Source organism: Microcaecilia unicolor, chromosome 6 (assembly GCF_901765095.1).
Source record: "Microcaecilia unicolor chromosome 6, aMicUni1.1, whole genome shotgun sequence".
Lineage (NCBI taxonomy): Eukaryota > Metazoa > Chordata > Amphibia > Gymnophiona > Siphonopidae > Microcaecilia > Microcaecilia unicolor.
In genome coordinates this window covers 268,030,197-268,055,272 of record NC_044036.1, presented here as the reverse complement: position 1 = coordinate 268,055,272, position 25,076 = coordinate 268,030,197, and the positions used below count along the sequence as shown (strand labels likewise).

The 25,076-nt window shown below is 42.0% G+C and overlaps 2 protein-coding genes across 2 annotated transcripts in view; one reads left to right on the top strand and one right to left on the bottom strand.

Annotated features, from left to right (window-relative positions):
• Positions 1-6,203, bottom strand: part of LOC115473197 (kinesin-like protein KIF14) — a 122,454-nt gene extending 116,251 nt beyond the window's left edge. Inside the window, exon 1 of the mRNA XM_030207959.1 lies at positions 6,101-6,203. The gene's annotated coding sequence lies outside the window, so the exon portion shown is untranslated. The remainder of the gene's footprint in view (positions 1-6,100) is intronic.
• An 8,802-nt stretch (positions 6,204-15,005) lies between these two features.
• Positions 15,006-25,076, top strand: part of PSMB7 (proteasome subunit beta 7) — a 144,175-nt gene continuing 134,104 nt past the window's right edge. The window contains exons 1-2 of the mRNA XM_030207371.1: positions 15,006-15,315; positions 20,934-21,027. Coding sequence (XP_030063231.1) covers positions 15,254-15,315; positions 20,934-21,027 — 156 coding nt within the window. The 5' untranslated portion in view covers positions 15,006-15,253. The remainder of the gene's footprint in view (positions 15,316-20,933; positions 21,028-25,076) is intronic.

The window sequence follows — 25,076 nt, the reverse complement described above, 5'->3', positions numbered from 1 at the left end:
TTTTTGCAGGTATGCTGAAAAATGATTCTCCGTACACCCAAAACACACGTCTACACTACCGCAGGTCATTTTTAGCACATCTTAGTAAAAGGATCCCTAAGTTTCTAACACCAGTCACCACACGTTTAAATATTTAATATTTAATATCCCTTCCTTTTCAAACTCACCAAGAAAGTAGCAGCTGCCCAACTAAGATCATTTCTGTTTAAAAAGTTAATGTTCGCCACTCTTGGCAAACAGGTTTAGGGTACACTACTTTGACTGAGCACTATCTTAGGTCTACATGACCCTATCCATTCTACGCTTAACAGAGAAATAAGATCCTTATCACCCTAGACAATACAGCTGCATTGACTTGGTAGACCATACCAGTCTTACATTGTTTAGAAAAAAAATTAGGTATTTCATAAACAGTACTCATTTTAATCTTTATCTTCACAACAGGACATTTTAAGTCCAATGGTTCGGTTCTCAATGTGACATCAAACTCTAATGTGGAGCGCTGCAGGGCTTTGTACTAGGTCCTCTCATTTAATGTTTTAAGTTCCTTTAGCCCTTTAATTTGGGTCACTTGAACATAATCTGCATGCATAAAAATTTTTTTAAAAAAGCAGCAGATTTCAACTTTTTACTCTTCCATCATCCACATCAGAAACATCCACTAAACTGAAGTTGCACAACAGCTTGCTGCCAATAGCTTAAAATTTACACAATTAAAACTATTATGCTTTTGTCTTGATCCTTCTCCTTTGCATTATCATGGGATTGGACCCCCACTTACCAAGTTAGTTATTTTGGATAATTGCCTCACTTTTTGAGCACATTTCAATCATCTAGAAATCATTTTTCACACTGACAGCTCCATACTGCACATTCACTTTTCAACCGCCAATCTCCCCAACTTTTTGCTCACTTGTGATGTCTAGTATTGACCAATACAATTCTATCCTACATATTTTGCTCAACAACTTTTGATGACTCACATACAAAATACTGCTGTAAAGCTCATTTATGGTACTAAGAAATTACTGTTTCCCCACTCCTTATATGTGAACATTTCAAAATCTGTTCTTAGTTCACCAAATTGCTTATGCTGGACTTCCTATTTTCTCAATAGATTTTTGGATTCCTTATGTTCCAAGTCATCTCCTTCATGCCTTAACATGTTCTCTCTCACCTCCAAATTCAGTTTGTCTGCTTAGAATTCCCACTTTAGGGTTGCTGCGTACACCCTATGGAATTCCCTCCCTCTTGATTTTCACATTGAACCTTCACTTAAGAAATTCAAGTTTCCTCTCCACTACCCTCCGTGTTTATTTGCTTTTCTATTTATGAGATGCTGGTGTCTCATTCCCAGTGCAGCTTTCACCTTGTCCTTCTGATCTGCTCACTCTCTTCCTCCCCGATTGTCATTTAGCTGTAAATTATTCACCTCGTCCCCAATTCCCTTATATATTTTTTTTTGTTACATTCGTACCCTGCGCTTTCCCACTCATGGCAGGCTCAGTGCGGCTTACATGGGGCAATGGAGGGTTAAGTGACTTACCCAGAGTCACAAGGAGCTGCCTGTGCCTGAAGTGGGAATTGAACTCAGTTCCTCAGGACCAGAGTCCACCACCCTAACCACCGGGGGGGGGGGGGGGGGGGGGGGTATAAAGATGACTCCGAAACTAAGTTTTTATTTCTATTGTAAACTGCTTAGTGTTTTATTTAGTGATTTTTTTTAACTAGGAAATGTAAAACAAGCATTTTCATTATGTAATTCAACTACCCCCCCATAAAAAAACATTTGAATTCTTTGCTTCGGGGGGGTGGGGGGGGGGAATGCATGTTAAACTAATAGTTGAGTGGAGGAGTGGCCTAGTGGTTAGAGCACCGGTCTTGCAATCCAGAGGTGGCCGGTTCAAATCCCACTGCTGCTCCTTGTGATCTTGGGCAAGTCACTTAACCCTCCATTGCCTCAGGTACAAACTTAGATTGTGAGTCCTCCTGGGGCTTTCCTTCATGTCATTTTCTTGCCTATGTCAAAATAGTGCTGGCAAAAAACGAAAAAAAACTTTAAACTTAGTATTTTTTTTTGTTTACTATTGGAAATGCTACCATTCCTCTCTCCTACAGGTAAGAATAGAGTACTATATGGAATCTTACAGCTCAGCTCTGTCTTCTAGACTGCTGGGCCCTTACTTCAAACAACCCCCTTGAAAAGCAAACTTAAGTGCTTTTTGTTATGCATCCATTCAGGGGCATGAATATTTTGAGCAGTTTGAGGTGTTTTGGCACAGTTGATAAATACATAAATATTGCCATACTGGGAAAGACCAAAGGTCCATCAAGCCCAGCATCCTGTTTCCAACACTGGCCAATCCAGGTCACAGATACCCGGCAAGGTCCCAAAAATGTACAAAACATTTTATACTGCTTATCCCAGAAATTAAATGGACTTGGGGAAAATCCACTATAACGGTCTATGGACTTTTCCTTTAGGAAGACGTCCAAACCTTTTTTTAAACTCCGATAAGCTAACCGCCTTTACCACATTCTCTGGCAACGTATTCCAGAATTTAATTACACGTTGAGCGAAGAAAAAGTTTCTCCGATTCATATTAATTTTACTACATTGTAGCTTCATCGTATGACCCCTAGTCCTAGTATTTTTGGAAAGCTTCACATCTACCTGTTCAACTCCACTTATTATTTTATAGACCTCTATCATGTCTCCCCTCAGCTGCCTTTTCTCCAAGCTAAAGAGCCCTAGCCACTTTAGCCTTTTCTCATAGGGAAGTCATCCCATCCCCTTTATCACCCTTCTCTGCACCTTTTCTAATTCCACTATATCTTTTTTGAGATGTGGCGACCAGAATTGAACACAATATTCGAGGTGTGGTCGCACCATGGAATGATACAAAGGCATTATAACATCCTCATTTTTGTTTTCCATTCATTTCCTAATAATACCTAACATTCTATTTGCTTTCTTAGCCACAGCAGCACACTCAGCAGAAGGTTTCAATGTATCATCGACGACGACACCTAGATCCCTTTCTTGGTCCATGACTCCTAACTTGGAACCTTGCATGACAGCTATAATTCAGGTTCCTCTTTCTCATGTGCATCACTTTTCACATTAAACATCATCTGCCTTTTAGATGCCCAGTCTCGTAAGATCTGCTTGTAATTTTTCACAATCCTCCCGCGATTTAACGACTTTGAATAACTTTGTGTCATCAGCAAATTTAATTACCTCACATTTTCACTAGCTGTATAAAAAGACTAAGGGAGGGCCCTGTAGTGGCTGGAAACCATAATATACACCAGATATATCAATACTCAGGCAGTGAGCCAAATATCTATATTTTGCAGTTATGTTGACACAGCAGCGGCTTTAGGACACTGACATCTTACCAGGTGCACTCAAATGCTGTATGTCAATTATTCTGAACTTTGACTTACTACTGTCACCACCCAGATAGCTCATTTGGTGTTTTCCATCTTCACTATTTTAAAAAGATGCAAAGCAGTGAGCAGAGCATGTGGATAACAGCCATCTGTGCTCCATATGTTTATTTATGGAGGTTATCTTTTCTGGCAAAAAAAAAACTGCATCAGTTTCCCCTTCACATCCAACTCATCCCCACTGAAAATAGAGCAGAAAGGTCCGAGAATCTGTTTTAACTCCCACTCTGTTTTAATACTGGTCTCCATGAGCATAGAAATTCTACACACTTCTCACTTTATTCCACTGTAAAGATTTGCAATAAACAGATTATAAAGTTCTTCTCATGCTAAGCTATTCACAATTATCTTTTGAAATTTTCTATGAGAGAGAGTATCACATGAATGAATTTCCCAAAATGTAGGGTACTCCATTATAACCACAGCAATGACATCACAATTAGATCTCACCCTTCCCAAGGGCCCTAGGCAAAAAGACAAAAGTCTATACTCATAACAAGTTATAGGTATATCTGCAAAAATTTTTTAAAAAAAGACACCCAACTAAAATAGCACACAATCAAAAGTTGCTGCTGAACAACCAGATCTACTCCTCCAGCATTAAGTCCCATATCACCATAAAAATAGACAATGCCATGAAAAGCAGCAAAAATAAAAAGGCTTTTACAAGTCTGAGATGGAACACAGCAAGCTACTATTAAGACAATGGAAATGTGTTAAAAAAATTTAACTTTTAACTGAAAGCTTTCAAGCTTGTAACACTCAACCATAGTCACCACAGAACTAATCTTCAAACCTAAGGACCTGTTCAAGCTTCTTTCTGGGGGGAGTCCTCTTTTAGTCTGCATTGTACTAGCAATGGATTCCACACAACTGGGCCAGCTATAGAGAAGACCAGAGAATATTAGCACAATGCCCAGTCACCCAAAAAAAGTAGTCCCCCCAACATAAATAAGAGCCTAGCAGTAATCATTAAGTATTGATGTATTTTCTTTAGTAGTATCTAGAATCATTAATTAGCAATATGCTTTGCAGCTCATAAAAACAAATGTCACAGAACACACTACCATAAAAACTACATGGCCACTATAATAGACATTTAAACTAAAGCACAGTCTCTCTTAAGGTTCATAATCAGCTATAAAATAACTTTGATGTGGTCAAACCCAATAACATCATTAGACCTGGTTGTTTAGCACCTCTTTTGCTTTTATGGTTTAATTCTTAGTTCTCTTCTATGTCCCATTATGTTTTTTCTTAACATGAGATCACATTTGAACCTTAAGTTATCTACTACTACTTAGCATTTCTATAGCGCTGCCAGGGTTACGCAGCACTGTACAAGTTTAAACATGGGGAAGGACAGTCCCTGCTCAAGAGAGCTTACAATCTAAAGGTAAAAACTATGTAGTCAGTGTAGGTATCAGGAATGGGAAGGTGGTTAGGCACCAAAAGCAAGGGAGAAGAGATGGGCCTTGAGTAAGGACTTGAAAATGGGCAGGGAGGGCGCATGGCGTACGAGATCACATGAGATCACATTTGAACCTTAAGTTATCTCTTTATAAACATCTAACATGAGTCCTACAAGAATATATCTCCTACTCTGTACTGTTATTAAGTAAGCCTAGAAGAAGCTTGACTTCTAAATTATAGTTGCCTCACTGTAAAGGTGTCCACTTGACTATCTAAGAGACTACTAGAAAGTTATGGGGCTCATTTTCAAAGCTCATACACTTTGAAGGCTACATGTTACTTTGTAATTTCAGAGCTGTCAAATTATCCATTCCAGGAGGGATACATTTTGGTTGGGCCCGATTTTAATTTAAACTTTTACATCCCAAAGCAGTGTAGTATTTGTAGTCCAACATTCTATCAACATCAGTGCTGCATGTCCCATAATGCACCAGGATGAGCTTGGCAAAAATCCAGGACCACCCAAAAGGTCTCCCTCCTGAAATGGGTAACTTGGCAGCTCTGTAACTTTGTTAAGTCTGGACTTTGAACATAAGCCTGTATGTTGCCTGTATCTTAGCAGACTGCTCTCTAGAGCAGAGTCACATACAGTACTCTAAATACCAATAATTTCAGATTCATCACCAGAGCAAGTTTTTAAGGTACTTCCTCAAATCAGAAGCATAACTGCTTTAAAGTAAAACCAACTACATTTTAAAAAGTGTTATATAAACTTTTCCTTTAAACCAAAATAGAATTACAACTTTAGATTTGTTTTGAATATAAAAAGAACTTTAAGACTACCCACAACTACTTTTCTATAGAGTGTTCTGCTATAAATTGTGTTCCCATTTCTTAATCAACAACATAGACTTCCAGAATTAAAGAAAAAAAAACCAATTGGAAAACAATTACCTACTCTTATAGGTGAATAAAACCACATTTACTATTGCAAAGGAAAATGGAAAAATATTTGGTATACTGATGAAGAAAAAAAACCCTTGTTAATCAGGAATATGAAAGAATCCTTAGACAACAGCTTAAACACTAAGAAGGTATTACATTATATAGTCCTCTTACTTCAAAAGCTAGGGACTAGGTTAGAACAGCTAAGCTTAGTCTTTTATATCTTATAATCTCAAGTACAAAGCCTATTCTAAAACAAGAGACACAACTAAAGCATTGTATTCTTTACCTTCTGTGAAAGAACAAACTAAAACACTAAAAAAAAAAAAAACAACCCAGTACAAACTACTAAGACTTTTCTAGAAACCAAGATCTTAGGAAACTGGCTGAAATAACCACCTCTCTTCTCAGTACTAAAACACCTGATCCTACTGCAACATATTTCATCTGATGACTGTTGAGAACAGGATCAGTAATCACTAAATTTAGGCCAATGGCTTTGAGAGGTAACATAGGGTAATTAAGGCTCTTGAAGAAACATACTCGTTCCTTCATTATTCTGAACTCATTGATTTATGCCTTTCACTAAATAGAACAGAAAAATTAAAAGTTATACTTTATACAGGGACCTGATTCGTCAACCAACCCATAAAATTTAGTATTGTATACTTTGATGTAAGTCTTAGTGATGTCTTTGCATTTGATTGCAGATATGAAAACAGCCAACAATTTTTAACTTTAATTGCTTTCATACCTTTTTTGGGGGGGAGGGGGCTGTCATCTTCCTGGCTATTCCCACACTTTTACACTGATTTTTACCATGATTGTGTTATGGATGAAGTGTCAGGGCTGGGTTTCAAAACAAAAAAAATCAACTGATAGAAAAGGCAAACAAAAAGAGTAAAATGTTATTTATCTGTATTTCCTCTAGTTTGAAGTGTGATTAAGCTCCTATCTTCCCTCACACGTAATTAAGTGCTTTGGAGAATTTAAGCTCATCATTGCCATACCCTCTATTGTATGCCTCGGTGCAGAAGCTGGGCTTCAGTTCATTTTCTGTGCAAGAAAAGGGATATCTCAATTAAAGATGTCTTATCAGAACATTTATAAAATATTTAAGAATATACACACCTATGTATACATTTTTTTTAATTTCACAACATTTTTATTAAAATTATTCAATAAAGAGCCCCAAGAAGGAAGGAAAGAAAGAAATTGTGTTTATTATTATTATTGACCAAAGGGCAGAGAAGTAGCTAGGAACCAGAGGACTCAGGTTCAAATCCCACAGCAACTCCACCTGATCTGGGACATAGAACCTAACCCAACGCACCCTGCTCATGGTCTGCATAGAAACCATCACACTTGTAATGGCTCCCATAAGTCATTTGCTGCTTGAATGCAGGGGAAACCCCACAGAAATTATTTAGAAAAATGTCATTCTTAAGTGCTGATCATAATTTGCTACTTTTCCCATGGAAGTGCTATGAAAGAGAGATTCCTGAAATTCTTCAACATTTATTGGAATCTCTATTTTTATTTGAATTTTCTTATAAAACATAGTGCAAAACCATCATTCCAACACTAGATAGTACCACTGTAGAACACAAATTGGTGCTCTTCAAGTGAGTGGAGGAGTGGCCTAGTGGTTAGAGCACCAGGCTTGATATCCAGAGGTACCAGGGTCAAATCCTACCACTGCTCCTTGTGTTCTGGTGTAAGTCACTTTAAATCTCCATTGCCTCAGGAGCCCAAAAATGATTGTAGAACCCAGGCAGGATCCATTGTGAAATTTAGTTCATTGTGATCTAAAAGCCAACCAGATTTCATGTATAAAATTTGTAAAAGCTAAGGGGCCCTTTTACTAAGCATAGGTGGCTAAGAGCACCCAACACACATCAATTTTGAGTTACCACTCGGCTTCCACATGGCCCTCGCGGTAATTTCATTTTTGACACACGTCGGATACGCTCCCCGGAAAATATTTTTATTTTCTGGTGCATGAGCAGTAATCGGGCAGTAATTGGCATTTTACGCACGTGGACCATTACCACCCAGTTACCGTGTGAGACCTTACTGCTAGGTCAATGGCTGGTGGTAAGGTCTCAGATCCAAAATGGACGAGCGGCAATTTTCATTTTGCTGCATTGCCATTTTCGGAAAAAGTTTTAAAAAGGCATTTTTTACAGGTGCGCTGAAAAATAATTCTGCGTGCGCCCAAAACACGCGTTTATACCACTGCAGGCCATTTTTCAGCGCACCTTAGTAAAAGGCCCCCTAAATGTTTCATTTTAATTGCAGTACAGTTGATATATTTTGAGGAAAAAAAATGCCCGGCACTTTTTTGTGTATGATGTCCCCACAGCAGAGAATAATTGTCTTCCATACTTATCTGTCTATCGGTGGTCCCAGAGATGGCTGATGAGGCCAATCCAGAGTGGTTCTGTTGTAACTGCTCTCACGTAGAAAACATTATTTAATTTTTTATGTGCATTTATTTCTTGCTTGTTATATATAATTTTATGCACATATGTTTTAATTATAACCTAGCTATCAAAAAAACAGGAATGTTATTTATATTTATCTGTTCTAAAATTATTCAATACAAATGGTATCTTATTTCCAATAAAATAATATTGATCTTGACATGTTTAACCACAGTTAATGACTTTCAGATTTATTAAATAATTACCTTCTATATGTTATTTGAATGCCTATTTATGACACTCATTCTGCATTTTGAAGGTCCCAAGGCTCTTGTTTTAGACAAGATGTGATGGGCAGACAAATAGGCGAATTTGTAAAATGGAAGATAGATTCCCCACCCCCATGAACCACTAATTAAATACATTTTCACAGGAGACTCTTTAACTTAGGTTTGAGGCTTATCACCCTAATTCTATATATGGCACTCAAAATTTGCACACAAATTTGGGCACACACCCAATTTGCATGTGCAATTTGACAAGCCAATTAGCGCTAATTGGGAACTAATAATCAATTATCAGCACTAATAGGCATTAATTTAAATGTGCCCGTACATCTTTAGGCATCAGGATCTACCCATAAATTTTATATGCAAATCAGGAAAGGGGGCGCAGCCATGGGAGGGGCATGGGCAGATTAGGGGTGCTCCTGGAATTTGTGCACAGTGTGGGTGTTTGTATGCGTGCGTGAGTGCACACATGAGGGGTGAGGTGATGATGTGGGCAGACCAGGACAGAAAACATGTAATGCCATTAATAGATAGTACACTGTATTACTGGGAGTGGACATGGAAGTTGCTCAATGTTCAGGTCAGGCCAGAAGAACTCAGCCACACATGAGAGAAATTGGAATTGTGGTTCTTCACTGCCTACCAGATGATGCATAACCTTGTCCTAAGCTGTAAACATTAGCCATACAGGAGTCAGAGTGTCCAGAGACCAGAATTGTGAAGTGCACTCGATGCAGATACAGCTTTCTTCCCCAAGCAAGTATACTCTAACTAGCCCGCTTGTGAACTTGAGAAAGCTATCTGGGAGAGCAGCACACTGTCTCACCTCAATGAAAAATCTCCACACGCACCTTGAATGGTTACAGAGGATATCATGGCAGGATATGTCTCCCCAAGGAGGTAAACAACTTCCAAGACAATTGAGATCTGGCTTACATGCTCTTCAGTCCTGGAACATGGGCCATTGGTAGGCATATGAACATACTGTGAGAAGGGACAGATGCACAGTGTGGGGGCCATTCTCCACAATGTGCAAAAAGACCGCATTCAATTTATTGTCAAGCTCCATCTGGAAAAATGTACAATCTGTATAAGACTGTATGAGGAAGGTCTGACATGGGACCTGCACACAGCACTGATCATATCACTGACAGAAACCAGGTTTCAGTTGTTGTAAATCCTCACACCCAAAATTAGGCGCAGATTTTAATGCCAAACACTATTCTATAAATGGCGCTCAACTCTGAGCGCCATTTATTGAATAGCACTTAGAGCTAATGTTATCAGTGCTGATTTCTTGGCACCATATACAGAAGTTAGTCCTATATGTGCAGAGCAATACAATACACTTATACATTTGTGGGTATCAGATGGTCATTTTGAGTGACCTAGAAAAAGATAATATTGCAATTTAATATTAGCAACTGTAGTTACATCAGTGTTAGTTCTGTTTGTGCATTTTTGCCATAGGCAATAGTTTACTAGAGCCTATTAAAGAACACTCAAGGGATCCAAATACCAAAATAATAGGATTTGACTGACAAGCAAAATAAGAGTATGCCTTGGCTTCTGACAGCTCAAACTACTAAAATCTAGCAGACCAAACTATCAACTGCTAAGCAAGGTATTGGATTAAACTTCATAAAAGGATAAACATTTTTTCTATAAACAAGATTATAGTTTAAAATTCTTCTTATTGAAAGGCATGCAGAATTATTTCCTATGGCAGAAAAAGGAAAAGACTTCTCTCTTCAGTGTCTCTGCCTACATCAGGGGTTCCCAAACCTGTCCTGGGGGAACCCCAGAGGCACAAAACAAACAGGAAAGAGCCTCCATGTAAACAGTCCAATCAGAAGGGAGTAGATGATGGGTAATAGACACTCCACCACAGGAACTGCTTCTTGAGAGATACTTTATTCAATATTTGTACAGTAGGACCCGACACGGTCTGTGTTTCAGCGTGTGAAATGCCTACCTCAGGGGTCACAATGATATTCAACCAAATGTAAATGGGGGAATATCCAAAACACTCCATTCTGGTTCAGGAAGTCACTAGTCCTACAGCATGCTGTGTCTAAGTGTCTTATGAGTGTTACATTGTGTCCCCTGATATTAATGAGTCTAAAAGCAAGGTCCAAAGGTTTATAAATCTGGAAATGTTCTTTCCCTTGCTTCCAAGGACAATCATTTCATATGCATCAACATATGCATCTGTGTGGGAGGGTCTTTCCATATCCACTGTAATAGGATGCAATGCATGGCAACCAAACAAGTTCTATCTACAAATAAACATTTATTCTCTGAGTCTAACTCTAGGTCATCATCCAAATACAACAGACACAATTTTACACTTTTAGGCACTGAGCCATCGATCAGTTGCTCCAAATAGCTCCATAAAGCATCCCAGAAGTGGGAAACATCAGGGCAAGTCCATCAGCAATGAAATCAGGTATACTGTCACATTTAGGGCAGGTCCCAGGGCAAGATTTCTAAATCTTATTTGGATGTATGTAGAGCCTATGCAATATTTTGTAATGAACTTCTCTCAAAGCCACATTTTCGCTAAGTCCACTCCGCTCATACTCCCTCCAGAAACTCCTCAACTGTATAATTGTCCGCTAAATCTCATGCCCATTTGTGAACTGTTTGCTGAAAGGGAGACATGATATTTTTTCATATATTCCCAATAATATTTCCCTGTCGATCCACTGCTTACATCCTCCTAATTGATTTGAAATATACATTGTTCCATGCATTGGGATATTTATCAAATAGTGGCTGCAAGTATGGAAATGTATGTTGATCTCCTAGATTACATTTATTACGCAAATTGTCAATAGGCAATATTTCATTCCTACCGTCCTCTCCACAAATGGTGCAAGTACAAGATACCCTTAACTTCCCCACTCTCTAAACCTCATGCTTTGCAATCCTAGGGCAAAGTCTCAATTTCTCCAGAAATGGCAGGTAAGATAAGCAAACACTTGACAATCCAAATCTGTGTCTACTATTTTTCCATGCCCATCAAGCTGATTGTAAAAGCATGTTGCCAGAGAGAAAGGGAGGTAAAGTCTGCCTGCTGGCATGTAAAACATATGCCAGTTCACAAGGGTAAACTATTTGACTTTCCAACTGTATGCTCCAATATCCAATCCTTAGGTTGTCTCATTAAACAGGCAATGTTGTATACTCCTATATTAGGATGTCCCAGACCCTCCCTCCCCATTCCTTGGGAACCTGCAGCAAGACAAGTCTCATTCTGGACTTCTTCCCCCCACCTCAGAGGAAACAAGTTAATAACCTATTCCAAAGTTCTCTCTCTGCCAGCTTAAGAGGCAAATTTTGAAGCAAATGCAGCCATTTTGGCAGGAGAATCATTTTGACCAACTGTATTCTCCCACACAGAGATAGAGGTAGGTTCTCCCAAGTCTTCAATAGCCTTCCCATATCTGTCAATAAAGACTTCACATAGCAAACATATAATTGAATAAGGCACCACAGGATAACAAGTCCTAAATATTTAATCTTCCTTTTAGCCCAAGCATAATATGGAGCATAAAGAGTTAGCATGCTAACTTAATCTGTATTTCAACATATAACCCAATAGCATGGCAGGATTATCAATCTCCAGCAGAGTGGCAAGTGAGATGTTGTCCTCTGGAGGAGATGCACTCCCAACAAGGGACATGTATAAGTGGAAGATTATTTCTAAGTTCTGCCTCTGGAGTCTTGGTGACTTTGACTCCCTCCTTGGCAAGTGCCTTCTGGCCTTCCTCCGTCTTCACTTTGTAAACTGTATCTAAATTGTAATCCAAAAGGATAAATCCATTTGTAGCATACTGCCTCTTTTTTCAAACTGTGGGTGATATGTTTAAATTCTCTTCTTTGCTGGAGGGTCTAGGTGGATGCATCATTGTAGATCTCATTTGGAATGTCTTGCCATTTAATGTGTCCCATTTTCCTGACTTTTTGCAGTATCAGCTCTTTAATGGTGAAAGAATGCAGACATGCCAGGATGTCAAGAGGGTGATTACCTCATCTCAGCCCTAAAGTTTTAATCAGATGATCCAACTCCTTGACATCTGGACCACTGGCCAATATAGCTGCACATATGTTTTGTACCAATTCTGCACAAGTTCTCATCCCCTTCCTCCTCAAGTACCCCCCTTATTCTCAGGTTATTCCACCTGAAGCGGTTCTCCAAGACTTCAATTTTTTTTTCCAGACGGGATCCTGTCTGACTTTCAGTACAGTCAGTTCAGGTCACCAAATTCAAAGTCTACTTGTTGCTCCTCCAATAGGGTTTCCATCACCTCCACCTGCTTTCTCTTGTTGGCAAGATCAGAGTGCAATTCTCTCAACATATCTTTCAACGCCTTTAATCCCGAGTCCACATCCTTTTTTAAATATTTTTTCAGATTGGTAAACATGTCTAATAGGTCATCTTTGGTGAGGGTGCTCTACCATACACCATCTACTGTATGTCCTACTTCCATTTCATTGTCTGACCTTTTCTCTTTGCTGGATGCATCATCATCTGCCACGTTGGCTGCCGGCCTCTCATGATCTCTGTCCTTCGCTGAGGCAGAAAAGTAAGTTTTTGTTATGATTCTGCTAAGACAGGCAGGGGAATGACTGGGACACGCTTCTGATTGGCCTGTCAGGGATTGAGCTGACGTTTGAAGCAGCAAACATCAGAAGTCAGATCTATTTAAACTTACCTCTCCCTACTGCCTACGCTCTAGCGTTGATTCCTGTCAGCTAAGCCTGATTCCCTCATTCAGTCTGTGCTTGTGGCACAGTTTGAATTCTTTGGAGTTTGCTTGCTCTTCTCGTTGCTTGTGGTTTCTGTGTGTGCTGGTTGTTACCAGTGTATGCTTGATTGCTTCACTGCACTGCACCTGGGTCTGTCCTTTATGTGCAGAGCTTGGTAGTTGCCGTCTGTAAGTCCTGCCTCTGTTAGGCAGCCTTTCTGTCCGTTGTAATCGTTCCTGTTTGTTTAAGATTCCCTTTACTCAGTGTTAACCCTTTATGTGCAGAGCTTGGTATTGCCTTCTGTAAGCCCTGCCTCTGTTAGGCAGCCTTTCTCTGGTGTCTGCCTTATCCCTTTCGAACGGCGCGGGCCATCTATATGGGCGGCCATCTATTTGGCCGGCGCCGCTAACAGTAGTTCCGAACCGTATTATCGAAAAAGATGGCCGGCCATCTTTTGTTTCGATAATACAGTTGGGGCCGGCCAAATGTCAGAGATGTCCGGCATCGGTTTTCAGCGATAATGGAAACCGAAGCCGGCCATCTCAAACCCGGCCAAATCCAAGGTATTTGGTCATGGGAGGGGCCAGCATTTGTAGTGCACTGCTCCCCCTCACATGCCAGGACACCATCTGGGCACCCTAGGGGGCACTGCAGTGGATTTCAAAAATTGCTCCCAGGTGCATACCTCCCTTACCCTGGGTGCTGAGCCCCCCAAATCCCCCCCAAAACCCACTACCCACAACTGTACACCACTACCATAGCTCTTACAGGTGAAGGGGGGCACCTACATGTGGGTACAGTGGGTTTTGGAGGGGGGGGGGTTGGAGGGCTCCCATTTACCACCACAAGTGTAACAGGTAGGGGAGGGGATGGGCCTGGGTCCACCTGCCTGAAGTGCACTGCACCCACTAAAAACTGCTTCAGGGACCTGCATACTGCAGTCATGGAGCTGGGTATGACATTTCAGGCTGGCATAGAGGCTGCCAAAAAAAGTTTTAAAAATATTTTTTTGAGAGTGGGAGGGGTTGGTGACCACTGGGGGAGTAAGGGGAGGTCATCCCCCATTCCCTCCGGTGGTCATCTGGTCATTTGAGGCACCTTTTTGAGGTTTGGTTGTGAAAAATATTGGACTAAGTAGCGTCGGCCAAATGCTCGTCGGGGCCGGCTTTCTTTTTTCCATTATCGGCCAAAGCTGGCCATCTCTTCCCCACGCCCCGGTCCCGCCTTCGCTAGCCTGCCGACACACCCCCTTGAACTTTTGCCGGCTCCGCGACGGAAAGCAGTTGGAGCTGGCCAAAATCGGCTTTCGATTATACCGATTTGGCTGGGTTTAGGAGATGGCCAGCCATTTCCCGATTTGTGTCGGAAGATGGCTAGCGATCTCGTTCAAAAATATGCTGGATAGTAACATATAGGTGACGGCAGAAAAAGACCTGTACGGTCCATCCAGTCTGCCCAACAAGATAACAGACACTGGAAAGGATTTAGAGTTGAGAGCAGTTGTTCTCTTGCTGCTTCCAAACTCCACTTTTGTGTGTGGCTAGCTAAAATCCTCAAGTTGCCAGTCACCTACCTACTACTACTACTAGAAAGAAGTAGATGGGGGCGCCAGAGATAAGTTATTGGAGCCCCAGAATGAGGCTTGGAATGCAATGAGAGACACGATTGGAGCTCCAGAATGAGGCTTGAAATTCAGAGAGGCAATCGGAACAGCACTTGTTGAATTGCGCTAAAAAGAAAACCAAAACGTACACACTGCAAGAAAATAGCCCGAAAAAGTGCAACTTGCCTACGCCAAATTTTCTCGCCGCCGGCCTTCAAAACTAGCCCAACAGCAGAGAGGAGGTGGAAGCGGTATTGTCGCGCTAGTGCATATTTTTTTTTCCCGGAAGTTCATTCCTTTTTCCACCACCAGTACGTTTTCTGCACGGGTGTGCGCAGCCCTCCTATTCATCTCGTCAGCGGTAAAAGATGGCTGCAGTATCTGTGTGCTCGCTGCCGGTGGCCGGTTTCAGTTTCGAGAACTGTAAGAGGTGAGTGTGGACATCGGAAAGGTATTCTCCTCCTTATTCCGCTCTGCTGAGGTTGCGGCGTTCTCCCTTTTCTTCTGTCTCCTGGTGGTTCTCTGGGGTCTGTGTGTAGCTTTCCGGCTGGGGCCTGATCGCCGTGACTCGGCATTAGGGAAAGAGCGGCTGGGAATGAGCCTGTACGGGAAGAGTTTTCCTTATTAGTGCCGGCTAGCGTTGGTTTCACGAGGGACAGAAGAAGAAGAAGGAGGAGGAAGAACACCCTGAAAATTGAAATGTATGATGGTTGATAGTTTTTGCTATGTGTATAGTTTAATCTAAACGGCATTTGGAAGTTGTAGTTGGGTTTTAGTGAGGGCCTTTACAATTGCTGATTAATGTTGGGTCAGCTCAGGTTTCTCGAGTTGAATATAGGAGAAAGAGGATGCAAATTGATTCAATGATTACAGTCGAAGGTACTTATTTTGTATGTGGGATAGTGGAAAGTTAAGTGAGTTGCCCAGAGTCACAAGGCGCTGTAGTGGGAAATAAATAGTTTTAATTGTGAAATTAATCATGATTAATAGTGATAAATTTGGACACACACACACAGTGGTATAAAGCTAAACATCCTGGAATTGTACAAACCTTAAAACTGTAGAAAAATAGAGAAAAGGACACTAGAGGAATAAACATTAATTGAAAAAAAAAAAAAAACCCTGCAAATACGATGCTACCTTTATTGTTTTGCACAAACTTGATATTTAGTCCAGTAAAAAGGTAGCACCTTAGATTTCTTATTTTTATTAACCTTCAAAGTGGATTAACAGCTGCTATACAGCAGATTGTAAGCTCTTTTGAGCAGGGACTGTCTCTTGTATCAGGTGTTTAGCGCTGCGTGCGTCTGGTAGCGCTATACAAATGTTAATAATAATAATATGTCATGCAAGGTTCCGCATTAGGAGTCACAGACATAGAAAGGGATCTGGGAGCAGGGCCGGTCTTAGGGTGAGGCGACCGCATAGGGCCTCGCGCTCAAGGGGGCCCCGCGCGCCTGAAATAGCCCCACCCTGACCGCCCAGCTCCAGCCCCCCCACCTTCTGAATTTTAAGTTAACTCGCCGTCGGAGCGGCCGCCCGGCAGGTAGCAGCAGCCGTGAAAAGCGTGCGAGCTGCTGGGCGGCGCTTTGGGAGCCTTCCTTTCCTTTCCCTTGTTCAGCTCTGGTCAGGGCGGGACCAGAGTTGAGCGAGGGAAAGGAAAGGAAGGCTCCCGAAGCGCCGCCCAGCAGCTCGCACGCTTTTCACGGCTGCTGCTACCTGCCGGCCGCTCCGACGTTGACGACGAAGTAACTTAAAATTCAGAGGGAGCTGGTGGGAGGGAGGAGGGCCTTGGAGCTGGGTGGGAGCTGGGTGGGGGGCCTTGGAGCTGGTGGGAAGGAGAGAGAGACAGGCCTTGGAGCGGGGAGGGAGGGGGGCCTTGGAGCTGGTGGGTGGGAGAGAGAGACCGGCCAGCCGGCCTTGGAGCTGGGAGGGAGGGGGGCCTTGGAGCTGGTGGGTGGGAGAGAGAGACCGGCCAGCCGGCCTTGGAGCTGGGAGGGTGGGGGGCCTTGGAGCTGGGTGGGGGGCCTTGGAGCTCCACTGCCTCTTCAGTATTTGAAGCTTCCAAAGCAGTATGGCAAACCGCAATGGGAATAACATGAACTTCCATGTTAATTTGTACAGCGCTTCGTAAGTCTAGTAGCGCTATAGAAATGTTTAATAGTAGTAGTAGTCGTAGAGAGAGAGACAGGCCTGAGGGAGGGAGGGGGGCCTTGGAGCTGGTGGGTGGGAAGGAGAGAGAGAGACAGACTGGCCAGCCGGCCTTGGAGCTGGGAGGGAGGGGGGCCTTGGAGCTGGGAGGGAGGGAGCTGGGGAGCCCTGGGGATGGCCCAGGAGCTCGGAGGGAGGGGTGGCCACCCTGGAGCTCAGAGGGAGGGGTGGCCGGCCCTTGAGCTAGGGTGGGGGCGGGGCTAGGATGGTCTGCATAGGGCCCCACACTTGCTAAGACCGGCCCTGTCTGGGAGTCATTGTTGATAAGACGTTGAAAACTTCTGCTCAGTGTGCTGTGGCGACTAAGAAAGCACACAGAATGTTGGGTATTATTAGGAAAGGGATGGAAAACAAACACAAGGATGTTATAATGCCATTGTGTCGCTCTATGGTGCAACCACACCTCGAATATTGTGTCCAATTCTGGTCGCCGCATCTAAAAAAAGATATAAAGGGATTAGAGAAGGTGCAGAGAAGGGCGACGAAAATGATAAAAAGGATGGAATGACTTTCCTATTAGGAAAGGTTGAGAAGGTTAGGGCTCTTCAGCTTGGAGAAAAGGCTGCTGAGGGTTGATATGATAGAAGTCTACAAGATAATGAGTGGAGTAGAGCGGACAGATGTGAAGCGTTTGTTTACACTTTCAAACAACAATAGAACCAGGGGACACAAGATGAAGCTAGAATATGGTAGATTTAAAACAAACAGGAGAAAGTTTTTCTTTACTCAGCGTGTAGTTGGACTCTGGAACTCATTGCCGGAAAATGTAGTGACAGGAGCTGGCCTTACGGAGTTTAAAGAGAGTTTGGACAGATTCCTGAAGGAAAAGTCCATTGAACATTATTAAATCTTTTTTTTTTTTTTTGGGGGGGGTGGGGGGGGTTGCCGGGTTCTTGAAACCTGGATTGGCCGCTGTCGAGACAGGATGCTGGGCTTGATGGACCATTGGTCTTTTCCCAGTATGACAGTGCTTATGTTCTTATGTTATGCTTATGTTCTTATTTAGGAATAAATATGAGAGGGAATATGACTAGAAAACAATATTCATTAGCCAAGACAACAACAAATCATTGAGCTCTAGAGGAAATAAAGAAAGACAAGGACAAGTCAAACTCGGGTATACATATAAAGTATCACATACCATGTAAAATGAATTTATTTTGTTGGGCACACTGGATGGACCATACAGGTCTTTATGTGCCGTCATTTACTATGTTAATATCTTAGTTTACCTGGTCTTAAAAAATATAACTTTTTTGTTATTGTGAATTTTTGTGTTTGAAAGGAAGGTACTTTGAAATTTTTTTGAGGGGGGAGGGGTAAGTTATAACCATATGAATAAAGCTAAATTATAACTTCTCCCTCTGTTTACTAAGCCATATCGCAATTGGGCTGTGTTGGCATTAGCTCACGGCAGCCACTAGCGTGGCTTAGTAAACAGGGGCTAGTTATTTTCTCATTAAATTAATTTTATAAATTTTGAATTGTTTAAATAATTTGTTCTAATTATGCACTTTTCCTCCTGCAATGTACTGGAAGAGACATTAGTGGAGTGGAGGAGTGGCCTAGTGGTTAGGGTGGTGGACTTTGGTCCTGAGGAACTGAGTTTGATTCCCACTTCAGGCACAGGCAGCTCCTTCTGACTCTGGGCAAGTCACTTAACCCTCCATTACCCCATGTAAGCCGCATTGAGCCTGCCATGAGTGGGAAAGCGCGGGGTACAAATGTAATAAAAAATTATCAGGTTTTGTTCTTTTCATATTAGTCTGTGGAAGATTTCATACTATGTTAGTTGGGCTAGAACATTAATGTTTTCTAGGTAGTAGTTTTCTCCATGTAGGAAATGTGGGTTGAGATCAATGAAAGAACCTACTACTACTACTACTACTTAACATTTCTAGAGCGCTACTAGGGTTACGCAGCGCTGTATGAGGCTCTGTCATTTGTGTTGCTTGACTGGCTGTGTGTAACCCCTGTTATGATTTAAATAAAATTTCTTTGTGCTTTAATCTTTCTTTGTGTTCCCTGATCTACAGCTTTTGCAAAATACTGACATTAACAAGGCAATTCTACAACTGGGTGTGTGCATGCAGGTGCACTATGCGCTATTCTAGTGGCTGACCGAATTTCAGCTTCGGCACTGAAACCAATCCAAAATTCGGGTTCGTGTTTCAGCCACAAAGAAATGGAAACCTGCCCCTATCTCAGGCTGCCCTCTTCTCCCTCCCCCCCCCCCCCCCCCCACACTCTGGATCCACTTTTTAAAAGCCCTGGTGGTCTAGTGGCCTTTTTGGGGAAGGAGCAGCATGAGTTGCTCCTTCCTCTAGCTAGCTGCATGCTAAAAATGGTGACCGTGACTTCGCATGGCAGCCTCACGAGACTGCTGCGGGAGGTCGTAGCTTCCATCTTGGAATTGAGGGGCAGAGTTGGTGGGTGGACCAGGGATGCAGTAAGCTTTCTGTCCTTGTTGGGGTGGGGGGGTGGGGAAGGTAGCTCAGGGGAATGAGGTTTGTTGGGGGGGGGGGGGGGAATTCAGCAAAAAAAGCAGAGCACTGACCCAAATGGTTGACCAGAAGTATTCCATGGAGGGTGTGTGGATTCATAAGAACATAAGAATAGCCATATTGTGTCAGACCAATGGTCCATCTAGCCCAGTATCCTGTTTCCAACAGTGGCCAAGCTTGCTCGTCACACGTACCTGGCAGAAACCCAAATCGTAGCAGCATTCCATCCTACCAACCCCAGGGCAAGCAGTTGCTTCCCCATGTCTGTCTCAATAATGGATATGGATTTTTCCTCTAGGAACTTGTCCGACCCCGTTTTAAACCCAGATGCACTAACTGCTGTTTCTACATCCTCTGGAAAAGAGTTTCAGAACTTAACTATTCGTTGAGTGACAAAATATTTCCTCCTATTTGTTTTAAAAACATTTCCTTGTAACTTCTTGAATGTCCCCTAGTCTTTATATTTTTCGAACGAGTAAAAAATCGATTTACTTCTTGTTCTACACCACTCAGGATTTTGTAGACCTCAATCATATCTCCCTTCAGCCATCTCTTTTCCAAGCTGAAGATCCCTAACCTCTTTAGCCTTTCCTCATATGAGAAGAGTTCCATCCCCTTTATCATTTTGGTCGCTCGTCTTTGAACCTTTTCTAATTAAGCTATTATCTTTTTTGCGATACGGCGACCAGAACTGAACACAGTACTCAAGGTGATGTCACACCATGGAGCAATACAGAGTCATTATAGTATTTTTAGTCTTATTCACCATTTCTTTCCTAATAATCCTAGCATCCTGTTTGGATTTTTTGGCTACTGCCGCACATTGAGCAGAAGATTTCAGCTATTCATACTATGTTGGTATAGACTGTAGAAGAAGAGGTTATTGGTAGGGTTATTTGTTGGGGGAGGGGGGTACCCTCAGTTGCTGTGCATCTTCATCCTCAGTTCTGTCCAGGAGTTGTAGCCTTGCATGATTTCCTTTTACAGACCGAATTGGAACTCTGAAAACCATGTGGAAATGAAACCAACTTCTATTGTGCATGAAGATCTGAAATACAGCAAAAGTAGCTTATTTATTTAACATGATTTATATTCCACTCATCCTGCTACAATGAGATTGGAGTGGGTTGCAAGTGAACATATTCAGGTGTGTAGTAGTCTTATACAGCTCTGGATAGCACTTTACAGTAACTCAGTTAAAATGCTCCTTACTCATACCTAGATTTTGAGTATAACTAGTTATGTGATGCTTACATTAGTGTATTTTAGAGGTTGGTGTAATCTTAAAATACTGTTGTATAATTTCAATCTGGATTTTTTTTTTTTTTTGCAGAAATGCACGTCTTGAAGAAGACTTTTCAAAAAAAGGACACAAGCTTCCTGCTGGCCGAAAAACTGGTACCACAATTGCTGGAATTGTCTTTAAGGTGAGTGAGGTTTTTAATTTTGTTATTAAATTTAAAAATACAGAAGCTTTTTAAAAGCCCAATCGATTGGCAGATAATTGGAAAATTTGAGTAAGGGCCATGTTTACAAAATGTTAGTATACATGGGGACTCATTTTCAAAGCACTTAGCCTTACAAAGTTCCATAGTAACCTATGGAACTTTGTAAGGCTAAGTGCTTTGAAAATACGCCTCATGGTCAGTTTCATGCCCATAAGAATGACATAAGTGTGGTGGCAGCTCATGCTAATGTTTAGTAAACATGGATCTAGGACTCATTCCATGGGAAATGAGCAGCAGTCAATAGTATTCTAACTCTTGGAAGTTAGCCATTGTTCTTTTGGATCAAGTAATTATTTTGCAGCACAAAACTTTAGGGGTGCTCTGCCCACCTGATAACCTTTTTTACATTCAAGAATATGCAGAGATGTTGAACTTTTATGGTGGTGTTTTCTTGCATGCAGGAGTTTCTCTGGCAGCATCTTACATTGACACTGGTAATAGAGACGTACATGGCTCTTCAGTTTTAAGGAAACAAAATTAATTTAACTTCCATTACGTAGCTTCCCACTGTTCCAGAGCCATTAGGATCTAGTTGTGTCCATCAAACAGCAGGTGGAGATAGAGAACTGAAAACTGAGCTGAGACATATCTCTCTCGGCATCCAGTCCAGCTCCTCAGTATTTTCTATCTCCAGCAGGTGGAATAGACACACTTTTCTGCCTCTGGTTCTGAATGATTTGCTCCCGGTCCAGTTGGTCTAGTTGAGCTTTGTTGGGTGGCTTGAATCTGGAGGTCTTCAGATCCCTGACTCTGGTGCCACATGAATTACTTCTTTTCACCTCTCCCCTGCTTTCTGTGGAGCTCTCCTTTTCCAGCACAACAACCTTTATTTAAAAAAAAAAAAAATTAAAAGAAAGGAGAGAGAATCGGGACTGATACTCTGTCCCATGCTCTCCAGCAAACCTGTTTCTTTTCTCATCTGGGGTAAGACTTGTGGAGACTGTGAGCTTGAGGGGAGGGCGTAGCTGGCAGTGGTAAGTCCGACTAAAGTTTGACTCGGAACTCCTTGAGAGGGGTGCTGCAAGTTCTACATCATGCAGGGGAGGGATCCTCACTCGCCACTTGGGATTGTGTTGTGCTGCATTTGTGACGGGGTGAATGGCGACTCCTTCAGAGGCAGTTAAACAGTGTTCCCACTGTGGGACCTTCTGGCCAGTGTCAAAGCGTTGCAGTGTGTGTACAAGCCAGGAATCCTGCGGGATGCAAAGGAAACAGAGTTGCTGTAAGGTGCTTCACTTTCTTGCCCCGTTGCCCCTCCGCCTCCTAAGAGATCTTCTTTAGACCTCCAGGAGTGGGTTGTGGATATTCTTACAGAAGGTTACAAGTTGGGAGTTCTCCCACCTGGTTGCTCCTCACTTCTTGCAGTCTCCTTGTCAAAAGGGAACCAAGGCGGTCGAGGTTTAGGTCACCATTGATTCCTTGCTGGCGCTCCCAAAAAAGGAAGGCATCTTTGGTCCAGTCTTGGATCTCAAAGGTCTAAGCCGCTGCTCCCAAGTGTCCTGCTTTCACATGGAAACACTAAGAGCAGTCATAGCCTTCGTTCAAGAGGGAGAAGGGATTGGCATTGGGTTCTCCTTTTATAGAGAGGACAAGGAGGCTCAGTATCCCTTGAAGTATACCATCCTCATTAGATAAATTAATTTTGCAAATTGGACAGACGATTTGTGCATTTTGGTAAACATGGCTTCCAAACCCACAATTGCTAGATGGCTGAAGGAGGCTTGCGTCAGCTTATTTGCTTGCAGGGAAGCCAGCTCCTCGGGGCTTGCGGGCTCATTCTACGAGGTGCACAGTGGCCACCTGAGTGGAGACTATCTTACTGTCTCTGGCGGATATTTGCAAGGAGCGATGTGGTTGATGCTGCATAGCTTTGCCAAGCAGTACAGGGTGGATGTTGTGGGGCTTCGGTCCTCAGGGTGGCAGTGCCAGGATCCCACCCACTCTAAGGATTGCTTTTAAACATCCCACAGGTTCTGGAATAGTGGGAAAATATGTAATGGAAGGAGAAATTTAGGTCTTGCCTGATTAATATTCTTTTCATTAGTCCTTCCTACTATTCCAGTGGCCTGCCTGAGGTTTGAGATGTTTTGTCGATGCAAAGTAATGGGTCAAATAACGACACTCACTTTGTGTGGTACTTCCTGTATATCTCTTGTTCTCTTCATGTTGTCCAGAGATGAGAGATCCACACGTTTGCTCATCTGTTTAGTGTTAGGTTGGTAGGTTGTTTAAGGTTGTTGTATTTACTATGAGTTTCTTTACTGTTTGCCTACATAAATGAGGAGCTGGACTGGATGCTAAGCAAGAGATATCTTAGTTCAGTTTTCTATTTCCACCTGCTGGTTGATTGATATAGGTATCCCACAGGTTTTAGAACAATGGGGAGGACTAATGGAAAGAAAATTATCAGGCAAGACACAATTTCTCCTTTTGTCTTAGGTTGTTTAAAACTTAATGGCACATCTTTCTTGTACTTCTGTTTACCTGACAGTAGGCTTCAGGACTACAGTGCACTGTTTTCTCTTTTCAGCATTATAGGAGATGTTCATTTACGTGTATCTCCTGCTAAAATGACAAATTTCAGACTCAGTCATGAGGGTGGGAGATGTTTGTATTTTTAGAAACTTGTTGTACTGCCTCTTTAAAGCCCTTAGTCACAAATTAAACCAATTTACCTTTAGTGTTTGCCTCATTTTCAGCAGGATTTCATTTTAGTCACTGTAAATGCCACCTTTTCTTGTCTCTGGAGTTCTTTTTGATGGAGAACTCCAGAGACGAGAGGTGTATTTTCAAAGTACTTAGACTTACAAAGTTACATAGAGGGGCATTTTTGGTATGACGTCTAAGCCCAAATATGGACGTTTTGCTCAGAACGTCCAAACTTCAAGGGGAATGTAGCCATTTTCAAAACAGAAAAATATCTTTTTTTTTTTTTTTTTTTTAATGACTAGATATTGTTTTGCTCTGTGCATTTATCTTTTTGATCCATTTTTGAAAAAAACACGTCCAAGTAAAAAACGATCAATCAAGCCATTCGGGTGTAGGAGGAACCAGCATTCTTAGAAGACTGGCCACACAAACATCCCAGGAGAGCAATGGGCATCCTAGGGGGCACTGCACAAGACTTCAAATAAATGCTCCCAGGTACACATCTCACTGTTGCTCTCTTATTTTGTTTTCTGAACCCCCCCCCCCCCCCCCAAAAAAAAAAAAAAAAAAAAACCCCACCACCACCAACTGTACACCACTACAATTGCCCTTATGAATGAAGGAGTCACCTATATGTGGGTACAGTGGGTTTCTGGTGAGTTTTGGAGGGCTCATTTTCTGCCACCACAAGTGTAACAAGTAGGGAGAGGTATGATCTAGGTTCAACTGTCTGCAGTGTACTACACTCACCACTAGACTACTCCAGGGACCTGCATGCTGTGCTAGTGGACCCGAGTATTACCTCCAAGGCGGCAAGTAATGTTTTTAATCACATTTTTGGGGGATGGGAAGGAGGTCATCTAGTCATTTAGGGTACCTTTTTTGTGCCTTAATGGTTATAAAAACAGGTCTAGCTCAAAACATCTTAGTTTTAGTCCTGGACAATTTTGTTTTGTTCCACTATGGCTGAAAAATGTCCAAATGTTAGGAATACCCAGATCCCGCCCTTAACACACCCTTGTGATTTGAACGCACTTCTGATGGATTTCGTTGAAAAGCATCTAAAAATTGGGTTTGAAAATACCAGTTTGGAGGTCTTTGTGAGAAAAACATCCAAATGCTGATTTTACGCCACTTTTTGGACATTTTTCTCTTTTGAAAATGAGCTCCAAATAACCTATGTAACTTTGTAAGTCTGTGTGCCTCATATAATTTTCTGTGTGTATCAGGGCTTTCCCTGTGAATATCAAAACAATTCATTTTCATACATTTATTTAACATTTGTATTTGCAGATTTGGCACCTCCATCTCTGTTTTAA